The sequence below is a fragment of the Aythya ferina genome, assembly GCF_964211825.1.
Source record: "Aythya ferina genome assembly, chromosome: 10".
Taxonomy (NCBI): Eukaryota; Metazoa; Chordata; class Aves; order Anseriformes; family Anatidae; genus Aythya; species Aythya ferina.
In genome coordinates this window covers 9,454,999-9,467,740 of record NC_140306.1, presented here as the reverse complement: position 1 = coordinate 9,467,740, position 12,742 = coordinate 9,454,999, and the positions used below count along the sequence as shown (strand labels likewise).

Sequence of the window (12,742 nt, the reverse complement as noted above, 5' to 3'; positions counted from 1 at the left end):
ATCGGTGCGGGGGAAGGCCCCACCCCGGGGCGGTCGCCGGCGCCGCGCTAGGACCCGGGTGTCCGGGAGTGGAGCAGGAAGCGGGAGCCGGCGGTGGTGGCGGCGGCGGGGCCCGTGGAGCAGGAGCGGGGCCGACGGGAGCGGGAGGAGTGGGGCCGGGGCCATGGCGCGCCCCGGCCCCGCCACGCACACGCTGGGCCTGCTGCTGCTGCTGGTGGTGGTGGCGGTGGCAACGGGTGGGCACGGGACCCCCCGCGACACCCTGGCCTGCTCCCAGGTGGGTTGGCGTCGCGGGCACGCAGGGCCGCGGGGCGTCCCGGCCCCGGCCTCACGCCTGCCTCCCCGTAGGGCCTCGCCTGCCGCCTCCTCGGTAAGTGCCAGCGGCCCCGGCCCCGCCAGCTGAGCCGCGGGGACCCCCCGTGCCCACGGCCGCCCTCGTCTCCCGCAGACGCCGACGTGCTGTGCGGGACGGAGCCGGCGGGGCCGGGCCCCGGGCTGGCCCTGGTGTGGCTGCGTCTGGAGCCGGCGCTGCGCTGCGCGGGACCGGCTGCCTGCTCGCCCTGCCTGCAGGCACGCCTGCGCCTGGCCGTGGAGCCTGGCGCCCCTCAGGATGGGGACAACGCCGGGGACATGTCGCCGAGCACCCCCGCCTCGCCCCCGCGCAACGTCAGCGGGCTGCTGCTGCTCTCCAGCCACACATACGCCTCGTCCCGCTGCATGGCCGTGGAGGTCTGGGCACCGCTCACCTCCGTGCCACCCGGCCGCCGCCTGGTACGTACGGCACGGGGCTGGGCGGCCCCCGGTACCCACACGGTGCGTGGGGATGTGGGCACGGGTGCCGTGGCGTCCCCGCAGCACGGTGGTTTTCCTGCCCAGGGCTCGGTGAGGTTCCGGTGCTTCGAGGCGCCGCTGGGCTCCGAGCTGCACGTGACGGCTTCCACCAACGCTCGTGGCCGCCGCTGGCTGAGCCAGAAGCAGCGGGTGCCAGGTGAGCCCCCGGCCCCACCGCGGCGTCCCCGTGCCCTCCTGCGGCCTGCTGACACCCATGTCCCCGCAGACTGCTCGTGGCCTGATGCCCAGGCCGCCGTCCCGCAGTGCCAAGGTAGGTGCCGGCGTCTCCGTGCCGGGTGCTGGGGCAGAGGGGGGGTCCCCAAGACCCCCACCCGGCCGTGCCATCCCCGTGGCTGCTGCGGGGAGGTGTTGGGGTGCCCGGGCGTGGGGTGCCCTGAGCCTCCCGCGCGCAGTGCCCAGGCTGCAGGTCTCCCTGGGGCCCAAGGCGGTGCTGGTGGAGGTGCAGGCGGCGGCGGTGGGGCTCAACTACACCTTGAGGCTCTACCACAACCACAGCCACGGCGCCGGCGGGTCGGGGCGCACGGTGATGGCGGTGAGTGCGAGCCCCTTCCTGACTGCCCGCGCTCCAAATGCTGCCTCTCCATCCCCGGGAAGGGGCAGTCACCCTGGGGAGCTGTGCCGTGGGGCGAACCCCGTCTTCTTCTGGCTGCAGAGCGGGCCCATGAACTACAGCCTGCCGCTGGAGGAGGTGCTGCCCTGCCTCTGCCTGCAGGTAGGTGCCCTGTTGGGTACCGTGTGGCCCGCTCCAGGGACACAATGAAGCCAGCTGGGTTAGGAGGTGACCAGCATGGGCACCCTGAATTGTTTTTCTGCTCTGTTCTTCCCCCCAGGTCTGGCTGGAGATCCAGGACCCGCTGCGGGCCACCCTGTGCCCCTTCTCCAACGGTACCCACACCGGGGGAGGCACAAGCAGGAGGGCGTTGGGCCATGCAGGGACCGAGGGGCTGCGATGCCCTGAGACCCCCGGGGCACCCATGCACCCTCTCCCCATGCAGACGCGGCGGCGTGGGAGCGGCTGTGGGCGCGGACCCGGCTGGTGCTGCACGACACGGGGCAGGCACTCGCCTGCTCCATCTCAGCACCCTGCGACCTCCCGGCCGAGCTGGTGCCCTGCTGGAGCCCGGCACCCGGTGCGCCGTGCCAGGCCCTGCCAGACCTGCAGCAGCCCGTCACGGGGCAGGTGAGCATCCCCGGGGGACCGGGGGCACGTGGAGGGGCGGCGGGTGGCACTGATGGGGCTGCCCGTCTCCCCACAGGGACCCCAGGAGTTCCGAGCGCTGCAGCTGCACCCCAACCTCTGCGTGCAGGTAGGACGTGCCCCAAATCACCCCGCAGCTGCCCCGTGAGCAGCCTCACCGACCTGCTCTCCCCGGCAGGTGAGGAGCGGCGGGCAGGTCCGGCTGATGCAGTGCCTGCAGGACCGTGAGTACTGCTGCACACAGGCTGGGAGGGCAGAGGCAGTGCCAGGGGCTGGATCCAGCCCTGGTGCTGAGCCTCGTTGCCCACCCGCTGCGTCCTGTCCCCAGGAGCGCTGCCCGGCCACGTGGATGACCTCCTGCTGATGGAACCTGGGGGGAACGCGTCGCTCTGCGCCCTGGAGCGGGGCGGCTGCACGCCCCTCGCCAGCTTCACCGCCACGGTAAGCGTCCCCTGGTCCCCAGCGCGGTGTCACCGCCGCCACGCAGCCAACAAACCCTTCCCCTCGCAGGGATCCGGCCGCCCGGGGCTGCTGGAGCAGCAGCTGCAGGAGGACGTGGCGTCGGGGCAGTGCGTGCAGGTCGGTACGGGCAGCGGGCACGCGGCGCCCGGGGGGCACGGGCTGGGCGGTGAGTGACGTGTCCTTGTCCCCGCAGCTCTGGCGCCCTGATAACAGCAGCGGGGTCGCGCTGTGGGCCTGTCCCATGCACAAATGTGAGTAAGGGGGAGGGCAGGGCTGCGGGGCGGCGCGCCGGGACCCCTCGGTGGGCGCTGACCCCCTCCCACCGCCCCGCAGACCTGCGCACCCGCTGGGCGCTGGCCTGGATGGGGCTGCTGCTGTGCGCCGCCTGCATCCTGCTGCTACTCCTGCTGAAGAAGGAGGACCTGAAAGGTGAGCGCGGAGCTCGGCGGGGCCGTGCGCCCCTTGGGGTGCTCGCCCAACCCTCCACCTCACCGCCTCCCCTCCCCGCAGGCTGGCTCAAGTCCCTGAGGGCCGGCTACGGCAACGAAGGTGAGCAAAACGGGTGCCTCCCTTTGGGGTAAAACACCCCAACGTGGGGTTATTTAATCACTACCCTTCTCCCGCAGCCCCTCTGCGGGGACGCCGCATGCTCCTGCTGCACGCAGCCGAGCCGGCGGCCGAGCGCGCCGCCTGCGCCCTGGCGGCAGCCCTGCGCCCGCTGGGCATGGCCGTGGTGGCCGCACCGGGCGGCGGCAGCGGGGCGGCGGCGTGGGGCACCCTGCCCTGGCTGCACGCGCAGCACCAGCGGGCGCTGCGTGCCGGGGACACCATCCTCATCCTCCTCTCCCCGGCGGCCGAGGCGGCGGCACGGCGCTGGGACACGGCGGATGGGGCCGTGCCGGGGTCACCGGAGGCTGGAAGCACCCCGGACCCCCGGCACGACCCAGTCCCCGCGGTGTCCCCGTGCGACGCCTTCGCGGCCGCGCTGTCCTGCGCCGTGCCGGTGCTGGCGGCGGGCGCCGGGCGCTACGTGGTGGCGCGGCTGGAGGCCACGGTGGCGGCCGTGCCCCCGGTGCTGCGGGCGGCCCCGGCTTTCGCGTTGCCCAGCCAGGCCGGCCGCTTGCTGCGGGCCCTGGCGGGGCGTCGAAGCCCGGGGCTGCGGCCCCTGGAGGCGGCGCTGAGCCGGAGGCTGCGGGGGGCGCTGGGGGAATAAAAAGCACGTGGTGGCCGAAAAGAGGGGCGGTGGGCCCTTTAAGGCGCGCCAAAAGTGGGCGGAGCGGATTGGCGGAGCGGGGCGGGAGGGGGCGGGCCGCGCGAGGCGATTGGCGGAGGGAGGGGGGGAGCTGAGTCAGCGCGCGCCGCCCACGCCGAGGGGCGGGGCTGGAGGGATGGGGCCGCGGCGGGGGCCGCCGGGCGGTGGGGGGGGGGTCGTGGGGGGGGCGCTGCTGGGGGTGGCGCTGCTCGGGGGGGTCCTGCTGGGGGCTGCGGGCACCGGGCCCCAACCGGAGCAGAGCCGGGAACCGCCCGGGGCCGAGCCCTGCGGGGCCTGCAGGGGCCTCGCCGAGAGCTTCAGCAGGGTGCGGAGACTGGGGGGGGGGAAATTTGGGGGGGGGGGCATCGTTGGGGGGGGGGGTGGGGGGTGACACTGTTTTTTGGGGTGACACCTTTGGGGTGGCTACTAGGGGGGCACATGGTGGGGGGGGTATGTTGGGGGGGTATTTGGGGGTTAGCTTGGGGGTGACAGCTTTTTTTGGGGGGGCAACTTGGGGGGGACGCCCGTTGGGGGGGTGGCGTCCTGGGGGGGGCGCATTTGGGGTTAATTTGGGGGGTGGCAACTTGGGGACACTTTTGGGGGGGTGGCACATTTGGGGGGGTGACAGCTTGGGGGGGTGATATTGGGGGGGGTGCATTTCAGGGGGTGACATCCTGGGGGGGTGACACCTTTGGGGGTTAACTTGGGGGGTGACACCTTTTTGGGGGGGTGACAACTCAGGGGGTGACTTCATGGGGGATGACATCTTGGGGGGGGCATGGGGTGACAGCACCCACAGCACGGGGGGGCTGGGGGTGATGTGGTTGGGGGGGGTGACATGTTTTGGGGGGGGGTCAGAGGGGTGGCACATGGGGGTGACATCGGTGCCACCGGTTGAGCATGGGGCGCTCCCCATGGAGCAGGGTTGGGGTGATCCCCAGGGGTGGGGGGGCTGTGGTAAGGGGGGGGCAGCCACGGGGTCCCAGCGGTGCGTCGGCCGCCTCCCCCCCCCAAATGCCCAGGGGCTGGAGCGGACGGAGCACGAGGGCTTCGGGGGGGGCAACACGGCCTGGGAGGAGGAGAAGCTGGCCAAGTACAAGCACAGGTGAGCCTGGGGCAGGGCGGGGGGGGGTTATATGGACCCCCCCCCACCCTAAAAAAACATCCCCGCAGTGAGACCCGGCTGCTGGAGGTGCTGGAGAGCGTGTGCCCCCCCTCGGACTTCGCCTGCCACCAGCTGCTGGAGCGCAGCGAGGAGCACGTGGAGCGCTGGTGGTTCCACGAGTAAGCTGGGGGGGCACGGTGGGGGGCTTGGGGGGGGTTTGGGGGGGGACACGGGGCCTGAGCACCGCGTGTGCCCCCCCCAGGCGCCACCAGCACCCCGACTTCTTCCAGTGGCTGTGCATGGACCGCCTGGCGCTGTGCTGCCCCCCCGGCACCTACGGCCCCGACTGCCTGCGTGAGTCACTTGAGGGGGGGGGGGGAATAGTGGTGCTAGACAATGGGGGGGAGCCCCCCCCCTCACTATTTCTGCCCCCTCGCGTCCCCGCAGCCTGCGCCGGAGGCCGGCAGCAGCCCTGCAGCGGCAACGGGCGCTGCGACGGGGAGGGGACGCGGGGGGGCACCGGGCTCTGCGTCTGCAGCCCGGGCTACGGCGGGCCCTACTGCGCCGAGTGCGGCGACGGCTACTACGAGGCCTCGCGCAACCAGAGCCAGCTGCTGTGTGCCGGTAGGCGCCGTGCCGGCGGGGAGCTGGGCAGCCCCCCGGTGTCATCCCCCACCACCACCCCCCGTGCCCTCTCCGGCCCCGCGCCCACCTCCCCGCTGTGCCCCCCCCTGCTCCGGCAGAGTGCTACCGGGCCTGCGGGCGCTGCACGGGGCCGGAGGACTCGAGCTGCCTGCGCTGCAAGAGGGGCTGGGTGCTGCACGAGCACCGCTGCATCGGTGGGTGTGAAGGGGATAAGGGGATCGGGGGGTGTGGGGCTCTCTCTCAGGGTTTGGGGTGTTCGGGGGGGGGGGCTCGGCGGGATGGTGGCGTCTCCGTGTGCCCCGCAGACATCGATGAGTGCGGCACGGAGATGGCGCACTGCAGGGCCAACCAGTTCTGCGTCAACACCGAGGGCTCCTACGAGTGCCGAGGTGGGGTGCCCCCCCCCCCTCCCCGTGTCCACAGCTCCTCTGGGTTTGATCCAGCCCGGAGCAGGGTGGCGGTGACCCCCCCTAGTCCTTAATTCCTCCCCCCCAACCCCGCAGACTGCTCCACCGCCTGCATCGGCTGCATGGGCGCGGGGCCGGCGCGCTGCAAGAAGTGCAACAAGGGCTACCGGCGGGACGGAGCCAAGTGCCTGGGTGAGCGACCCCTGCGAGCTGGGGGGGTGGCAAAGACCCCACGACCCCCCCACCCCACTGCCCGAGCCCTGCCCGCCTCCCCGCAGACGTGGACGAGTGCGCCGGCACCGAGGAGCCCGTCTGCAGCGGGGTGCAGGAGGTGTGCGAGAACACGGAGGGCGGCTACCGCTGCGTCTGCGCCCAGGGCCACGTGCGCCGGGACGGGCAGTGCGTGGAGGATAAACCCCCCGGTACGGCTGGGAGAGGGGATTTGGGGGATTGGGGTGGGCTGGGGGGCACCAAAGGGGGGGTCCCGCCGTGCCCTCGCTCAGCGGCGTTGCCCTCGCAGACGCCCCGGAGAAGGGCTTCTTCGACGACGTGACGGAGGACGAGGTGGTGGTGCTGCAGCAGATGTTTTTCGGGGTGATGATCTGCGCCCTGGCCACGCTGGCCGCCAAGGGCGACATGGTGTTCACCGCCATCTTCATCGGCGCCGTGGCCGCCATGGCCGGCTACTGGCTCTCCGACCGCAGCGACCGCGTCCTCGACGGCTTCATGAAGGGCAGATAGCTCCGGGGCCCTCGGCCGTGAGCCCCGCCGGGGATCCTGCACGCGGTGGTGGCCTCGGGGCTGCGCCTGCCCTGCATGTGCTCTCCCCCCCCCCCAGCACCCCCACCGGTAGAGTAGGGTCCGTCCCCACCCCGTTCCTTGCAGTACTGGGGTCCGGTCCCGTGGGTGTCGTGCTGCTCGGGGCCTGCTGGGGGGGCACAGCATGCTGCCCCCCACCCCTCATGTGCTGGAGGGGGGGGCCCGGCGCTGTGGCATGGGTGTGGGGCCCCCCCGCAGCACTGGGGGCTCGCCCAGGCAGTCGGGGAGCCCCCAGATGCTGGCACTGTGCCCCCACCCCGTGGCCCTGCTGAGCTGGGGATGGGGACGTGCTGTGGGCAGGGACAGGAGACAGGGGGGCAGGACTGGGGGGGCTGCAGGGCTGGGTCCGCACAGAGCCCCCGTGTCCCCCTTCCCGTGTCCCCAGGGCTGAGCCTGTGTCCCCCCCCCAGCTCCTGCGTCCCCAGGCAGGGTGAGGGCAGCCGGGGGTCCCCGGGGAGGGGTGGGGGGGCCCTGCTGGATGCATGAACGTGGCCGTTGCATTTGTCCGTGGTTTGTCCGTCAGGGTGTGCCCATCTGTCCGTGTGTCCATATCTCAGGAATAAAGCTCCGCACACCCGGCCCGGCTCTGCTTGTGTGGCGGGGGGGGCAAGCGGAGAAGGCAACGGGGGGGCCTGCTCGGGACATAAACTTTATTTCTCTGTTTTGGCACAAACGGAGCCAGCCGAGGACAGCTCCTGCTTCCCACCGGCTGCAGGATCGGGGAGCAGAGGGGAGGACAGGACACGGCTCTGCCCGGCCCCCCACCCCCCCAAAAACCAGCATCTCAGAGCTCGATGGTGTCGCTGGAGAGGCTGCGGGCGTCTACCTGCTTGCTGAGCGCCAGGAAGCTGCGCCGGGCCTCGCGCTCCGAGTCGGGGGGCTGGGGGAGCGCGGGGGGCTCCTGGTGGGCCAGCAGCTGGGCCCGGCTGGGCGCCTCCTCCAGGGGCAGGCTGTCGGGCGAGGACAGCCCGTGGCGCCAGGGGTTCCAGCTGATCTTCAGCGAGGAGCTCTCCAGCGAGCTGGCGGAGGCCACGGAGTCCCCGCGAGGCCCGGGCAGCTCGGTCAGCGAGGTGCAGCGAGCCAGCCCGGGGGGCTCGGCGGCGGCGCGCAGCGAGGCTCCGGAGCCGCGCCGAGGCCGCCCGAAGAGCCCCTCGCGCAGGAGGTGGCGGCGGCACAGCGCCTGGTCGATGCTGCGCCGCAGGTCGATGGGCGAGGGCGGGCGGAAGGCCAGGTCCCCCAGGGAGGCCGAGGAGCCCCGCTCGCGGGCGGCCACCGCCGCGGCGTTGGGGCACTTGGGGCTGAGCCCCGCTGCCCCCAGCGCCGTGCCCGCCCGGGCCTCGTTGCTGTCCTTCAGCGCCCGCAGCGGCAGCTGCTCGGCCGGGTTGCGGATCAGGCTCTTGGAGATGTCGCCGCTGGGCGCCCGCTCGGCGCGGTCGTAGCAGTTGTTGGGGTACTCGGGCGCTTGGGCCTTGCGCCCGGCGCAGAAATACCGCACCGCCTTGGCCCAGCACGAGTGCCCGGCGGCGGTGCCGTGCCGGCCGCCCCACAGGGGCTCGGCGGCGCCCGCCAGCAAGGCCAGCCCGGCGCCCAGCTCCCCGGCACGCATCCAGCACTGCGCCGCCCAGCAGGGCCAGCCGCAGCGCCCGGGGGGCCCCAGGCCACCGCGCAGCCACAGGGCGCTGTACACCTGCAGCCCGCAGCAGGGCAGCCCCAGCGCCCCCGCCGCCAGCAGCGCCCGCGCCCCTCGCCGTAACCCCGGCCCCTCGCGGCGGGGGGCTCGCAGCGCCCGCCAGCCCCCCCGGAGCCCCCCCAGGAGCAGCAGCAGCGCCCCGGCCGCGCAGCCCAGCCCGTGCAGCGCCAGCCCGGCGGCCAGGCCCACGCGTGGCCACAGCAGGTCGGCGGCAGCCGGCGCCCCGCTCTGCAGGGCGGCCGCGGCCCCCAGCACCGGCAGCCCCCCCAGGGGGCTGGGCAGCAGCCGGAGCTGCGCCAGGCGCTGCAGGCGGCGCAGCAGCAGGGCGAAGGCCGCCAGCAGCAGCGGGAAGGGGGCCGTGCAGAGCAGCAGCAGGGCGCGGGGCGGCAGGCGGCCGCGCGCCCCGTAGGGGTCCACCAGCAGCAGGGTGGCCCGCAGGAGGCTGGCGGCCAGCAGCAGCCCCTGGGTGCCCAGCAGCAGGGGCAGGTGGGGTGGGCGCAGCGCCGCGGCCGCCCCCAGCCCCGCCAGGCAGCCCAGCCCCAGCAGCAGGCAGAGCGCGGCCACCGCGTAGGCGTGGGCGGCCCAGGCCAGGCGCAGCGGGCGGCGCAGCTCGGCCCAGCCCAGCGCCGTCGTGTTGGAGCCCCCGTCGGAGCACGAGGACCCCGGGCAGGCGCTGGCACCCGGTGCTGGGTGGCTGGGCTCCGGTTCTGGCTCCGGCTCCGGTGCTGGGGGACGCCACGGGGCGCGTTGTGTCGTCACCCAGACCACTCCTCGCCGCCACGTGGCCGAGGGGGACGCGGTGGTGCTGGTGGCCGGGGGCTGCGTCCCCAAGGTGTCTGCGGGCAGGGAGGAGGCGGTTTGTCAGCGGGGTGCCCCACACACGTGGGCCGTGGTCACGTCCCTGACCCCCCAGGGAAGCCCCAGCCCTGCCAGCTCTCGGCGTTAATCCCCACGGGCAGTAGATTAGGGCCATCGCCGGGCACAATCCTGATTGAAGGTGGCACTGCGTCCCAGCCGGGTGGCCCAAGATAGCTGCCGGCCCCCCAAAACCCCTGCCCCAGGCTGGCAGAGGGCTCACCTGCATCCCCAGCTCACCTGAGCGCCTGGTCCCGGGGGGTGTCCCTGCCACGGGATGGGTTGTCGGCTGCGGGGCAGGCACGGTGGCATTTGGGATGCTCTCGGGACCCACGGCACCCCGGACCCGCTGTGGGGTGCCCACGTCCTGCTCGGGCAGCAGCCCTACGAGGGAGGGGAGAGCTGGCACCCATGGGGGCTCAGTCACCACAGGGGGGGTCCCCGTGTCGTGCCAGCTCCTACCTGCATAGGGAGTGCCAGGGGGGGCCGTGCTGGAGACGGGCGGCGGTGTGGGGCTGGTGCCGAGGGCAGCCCCCGGGGTGGGCTGGGGGCCCTGCAGCCCCGTTGGCCTGGTGGATGCCGTGTCCCCAGCGGTGGCGTTGCTGAGCGGGGCCCTGCGGGTGCTCCTCTGGTGGGCAGGCAGCGCCAAGGTCCACATCTCAGCCCGGCCCTCCTGGGCCACTTCAGGCACCAGCCCCCAGGACGGGGCCCCCCGGCCCCCCAGCAGCAGTGGGACAGAGCTGGGCAGAGCCGGGGAGGGGCTGGGGGGGCTCCCCGCGTCCCCACGTCTGCCCCATGTCGGCTGCACGGAGCCAGGGCTGGCGTGGGGACCCTCTGCTGGCCCCGTGCCCGCGTGCTGGGGGACAGGGGCAGTGCTGGGGGGGCCCCGCGGCTCCTGCACTTCCCCAGGAGGGCCCGGGGCCGCTGGCTGTCCCCGTGTGTGTGCCTCTGATGTCCCCGTCCTGGTCCCCCCTGTCGGCTCGGGGGTCAGGGCGATGGTGGACACGGTCGGCCGGGGGCCAGGGGTCCTGGCTGGCACGGTGGCACTCTGCCTGGACACGGATGTTCCCTGCGCAGCCCAGGGCGGCCCCGGAGAGCCTGGCCCCGTGTCCGTGGGCACTCTGGGGGCCGGTGTCTCCGGTACAGAGCCATGGGGCAGCCGTGTCCTCCCCCAGGGGTCGTGCTGGCCTTCGGCCTCCCCTCCTCGCCAGGCGATGAAGGGCTCCTCCACCACGGCCGGGGCTTCATTGCCCACCACGTTCATCCCCGTCCCCCGGGGTGCCCCGGTGACAGCCCCCGGCTGTGGCAGCGGGGACCAGTGCACGGGGCTGCCACCCACCCAGTGCTCATTTTCGGGGGCCCCGGCACCGCTCAGCTCCCCCGAGGCATCCCAAGCAGGGGACGGGACCGGCTGCTGCTGTGCCCAGGACAGGGCACGCAGGGGGTCCCTGCCCTGCTGGGGGGTCCCATCTGACGGCAGCTCCACTGACAGCATCCCCCGGGCCCCGGTGGGGACCCCGGTGGCCAGGAGCAGCCCCCAGGTGACGAGCCACGCTGCAGCCATGGCGAGCCCTTCACCCTGTGGGAACAGGGCACTCAGTGAGCCGGGACCCATGGTGGATGGCGAGAGGCCACCGGTGCCGTGCCCAGCACCACGGCGCGTGCAGCACCGCACCCGGCACGATGGGGGGGGACCCACACACAGCCCCCCCCCCGTGCCCAGCAGGGCCTGGGCCCCACACCGACCCCACTGCCTGGGGATGGGGCCGGACCCCCCCACACCATTCCCGGGGCCCTGTTCCCAGCTGTCCCCCCCCCGGCAGGCCCCATCCCCGGTGACCCCCATTCCCCATCTGCCCGTTCCCAGCGTCCCCGCTGCGGGCGCTCCTCGGTGCTTGTGCCGCCTGCCCCCAGCATCCCCGGTGGCCCTGTGCCCGGTGCTCCCGGTGTCCCCGGTGTGCCCGGCGTTCCCGGTGTCCCCGGTGCGCCCGGTGCCGGCGGCCCCGCTCGGGCGCGCACCGTTCACCTTGGCGCGTCCCCGGCTGCCTCCCCCCGGGGATGCCCGGCTCGGCCCGGCCCGGTGCGCCCCCGCCGCACGGCTCAGCCCGGCCCGGGGCCGCCCGGTGCAGCGGGGCGGGACCAAACCGGGACCGGCGCAGCCACCGCATCCCGGGGAACCCGGAGCGCGCCGGGCCGGCCCCGCTGCCCGGTGCGCGGTGCGCGGTGCCCGGGCCGCGGTGTGGGTCAGCCCCCTCCCGCCGCCCGCCGCAGCCCGGGAGGCCACGGTGCCGGTACCGGCAGCGGCCCGCCGCAGCCCCCCCGCTGACCTGCCGGTGCCGGTGCCGGTGCCGGTGCCGGTGCGGGCCGGGCTCTGCGGCGGAGCGGGTGGCGGCGGCCGGTCACGCGCCGCTCCGAGCCGCGGGCACCCGCGCCGGGAGCCCGCCCGGCACCGGGAGGGGCGGCGGCGCGGCGGCGCGGGGCGGCACGGAACGGCTCGGATCGGCACGGGGATGCGAGTCCCGGGGATGTCCCCGCGGAGCATCACCTCCTTAGGGCGCACGGGTCCCCAGCACCGTGGGGCCAGGCTGTGCGCGCCGTGACCCCAAAAGGCGCGCGGGTGGCGCTGACACCCCCTGCCCCTCACCTGCTGAGGGGCCCTGCCAAGGCGGGTGATTAGCTAATGAGATAATTGGAGAGCCGTGGGCCCTGCCAGGGCTCTAGCCGGCACTTTGGCACGGCTGCAGCCCGGCGAAGTGTCAGCGGCTCAGGGCTCTGCAAGCCCAGCACCGCGGGGACGCGGCGCACCCCAGGTCCCCTGGCACAGCCCCGTGCCCGTGTGCCCCCAGCCCCAGTCCCTGCCACATCCCCAACGGGGGGCACTGGGCTCGTGCTGGGCTTGCCATGGGTGCACGGGGCATTTTGGGGCCCTCATCTCCCCTGCTCCCTGCAGTGCCGGGGCTGCAGCATCCCGCTGAGCGCAGGGCTGGGGAATTTGGGCAATGCCGGCACGCCTGTCCCCACAAAGGCAGCAGGGCGGGCGGCTAATCCGGGGATTAGTGCTGGGGAGGCCGCACGGGGGGGAGCCGGGCAGCGGCAGGGCCCAGGGGGTGGTGATGGGGCCAGGCGTGGGCCGTGGTGGCAGGGGGCTGGCTGCGCCCCACAGATCTCAGCCACTGCGGCACGGGGAAAGCGGCCACATCCCCGTCCCCCTGTGCTGGCTGTGGTTTGCTCCTCTGCCAAGTGACTCAGTGCAGGTGGGCTGACGTGGGGTGTATCAGGAGGAAGCAGCCCCTTCTGCCTGCCCCCCAGCAGCACGGAGCCCCTCTTTGTGTCTTCATGGCCACTGCACGTGGGGTGCTACAGCGAGGGCTGGGACAAGACCCCCAAATACACGTGCCAGATGCCCCACAACAGTGAAGGCCCCGTGTGCAGGGCAGCACAGCTGGCTCCAGGGGCT

At 74.0% G+C, this 12,742-nt stretch overlaps 3 protein-coding genes across 3 annotated transcripts; 2 read left to right on the top strand and 1 right to left on the bottom strand.

Moving 5' to 3' along the window:
- The first annotated feature begins 24 nt into the window (after positions 1 to 24).
- Positions 25 to 3,746, top strand: IL17RC (interleukin 17 receptor C). Its single transcript, XM_084531062.1, has 17 exons — positions 25 to 277; positions 349 to 370; positions 449 to 771; positions 877 to 988; positions 1,058 to 1,102; positions 1,245 to 1,384; positions 1,505 to 1,564; positions 1,683 to 1,737; positions 1,848 to 2,032; positions 2,109 to 2,159; positions 2,229 to 2,274; positions 2,379 to 2,491; positions 2,561 to 2,629; positions 2,706 to 2,763; positions 2,846 to 2,941; positions 3,023 to 3,061; positions 3,139 to 3,746. The coding sequence occupies exons 1-17, from the start codon at positions 164 to 166 to the stop codon at positions 3,723 to 3,725; spliced, it is 2,115 nt and encodes a 704-aa protein (XP_084387188.1). The 5' UTR covers positions 25 to 163; the 3' UTR covers positions 3,726 to 3,746.
- Positions 3,747 to 3,900: 154 nt separating this feature from the next.
- On the top strand, positions 3,901 to 7,319 carry CRELD1 (cysteine rich with EGF like domains 1; the record flags this gene model as incomplete). Its single annotated transcript, XM_084530838.1, has 10 exons — positions 3,901 to 4,089; positions 4,787 to 4,869; positions 4,938 to 5,048; positions 5,132 to 5,223; positions 5,317 to 5,493; positions 5,613 to 5,708; positions 5,820 to 5,903; positions 6,018 to 6,113; positions 6,200 to 6,343; positions 6,442 to 7,319. The coding sequence occupies 10 exons, from the start codon at positions 3,901 to 3,903 to the stop codon at positions 6,660 to 6,662; spliced, it is 1,293 nt and encodes a 430-aa protein (XP_084386964.1). The 3' UTR covers positions 6,663 to 7,319.
- A 45-nt stretch (positions 7,320 to 7,364) lies between these two features.
- PRRT3 (proline rich transmembrane protein 3) lies at positions 7,365 to 11,699 on the bottom strand. Its single transcript, XM_084531059.1, has 4 exons — positions 11,613 to 11,699; positions 9,748 to 10,864; positions 9,526 to 9,669; positions 7,365 to 9,266 (listed from the first exon to the last, which is right to left on the bottom strand). Exons 2-4 carry the CDS (start codon positions 10,847 to 10,849, stop codon positions 7,525 to 7,527), a joined length of 2,988 nt encoding a protein of 995 aa, XP_084387185.1. The 5' UTR covers positions 10,850 to 10,864; positions 11,613 to 11,699; the 3' UTR covers positions 7,365 to 7,524.
- Between the last annotated feature and the right edge of the window lie 1,043 nt (positions 11,700 to 12,742).

What these genes read in the sequence shown, in the direction of transcription:
- IL17RC (XM_084531062.1), top strand. Translation starts at nt 164, where the DNA reads ATGGCGCGCCCCGGCCCCGCCACGCACACGCTGGGCCTGCTGCTGCTG. An exon ending in CGCCGTCCCGCAGTGCCAAG is followed by an intron (nt 1,103 to 1,244) that starts GTAGGTGCCGGC and finishes TCCCGCGCGCAG; the next exon opens with TGCCCAGGCTGCAGGTCTCC. An exon ending in GATGCAGTGCCTGCAGGACC is followed by an intron (nt 2,275 to 2,378) that starts GTGAGTACTGCT and finishes TCCTGTCCCCAG; the next exon opens with GAGCGCTGCCCGGCCACGTG.
- PRRT3 (XM_084531059.1), bottom strand. Translation starts at nt 10,849, where the DNA reads ATGGCTGCAGCGTGGCTCGTCACCTGGGGGCTGCTCCTGGCCACCGGG. An exon ending in CCCTGGCACTCCCTATGCAG is followed by an intron (nt 9,670 to 9,747) that starts GTAGGAGCTGGC and finishes CCTCCCTCGTAG; the next exon opens with GGCTGCTGCCCGAGCAGGAC. An exon ending in CCCCGGGACCAGGCGCTCAG is followed by an intron (nt 9,267 to 9,525) that starts GTGAGCTGGGGA and finishes CCCTGCCCGCAG; the next exon opens with ACACCTTGGGGACGCAGCCC.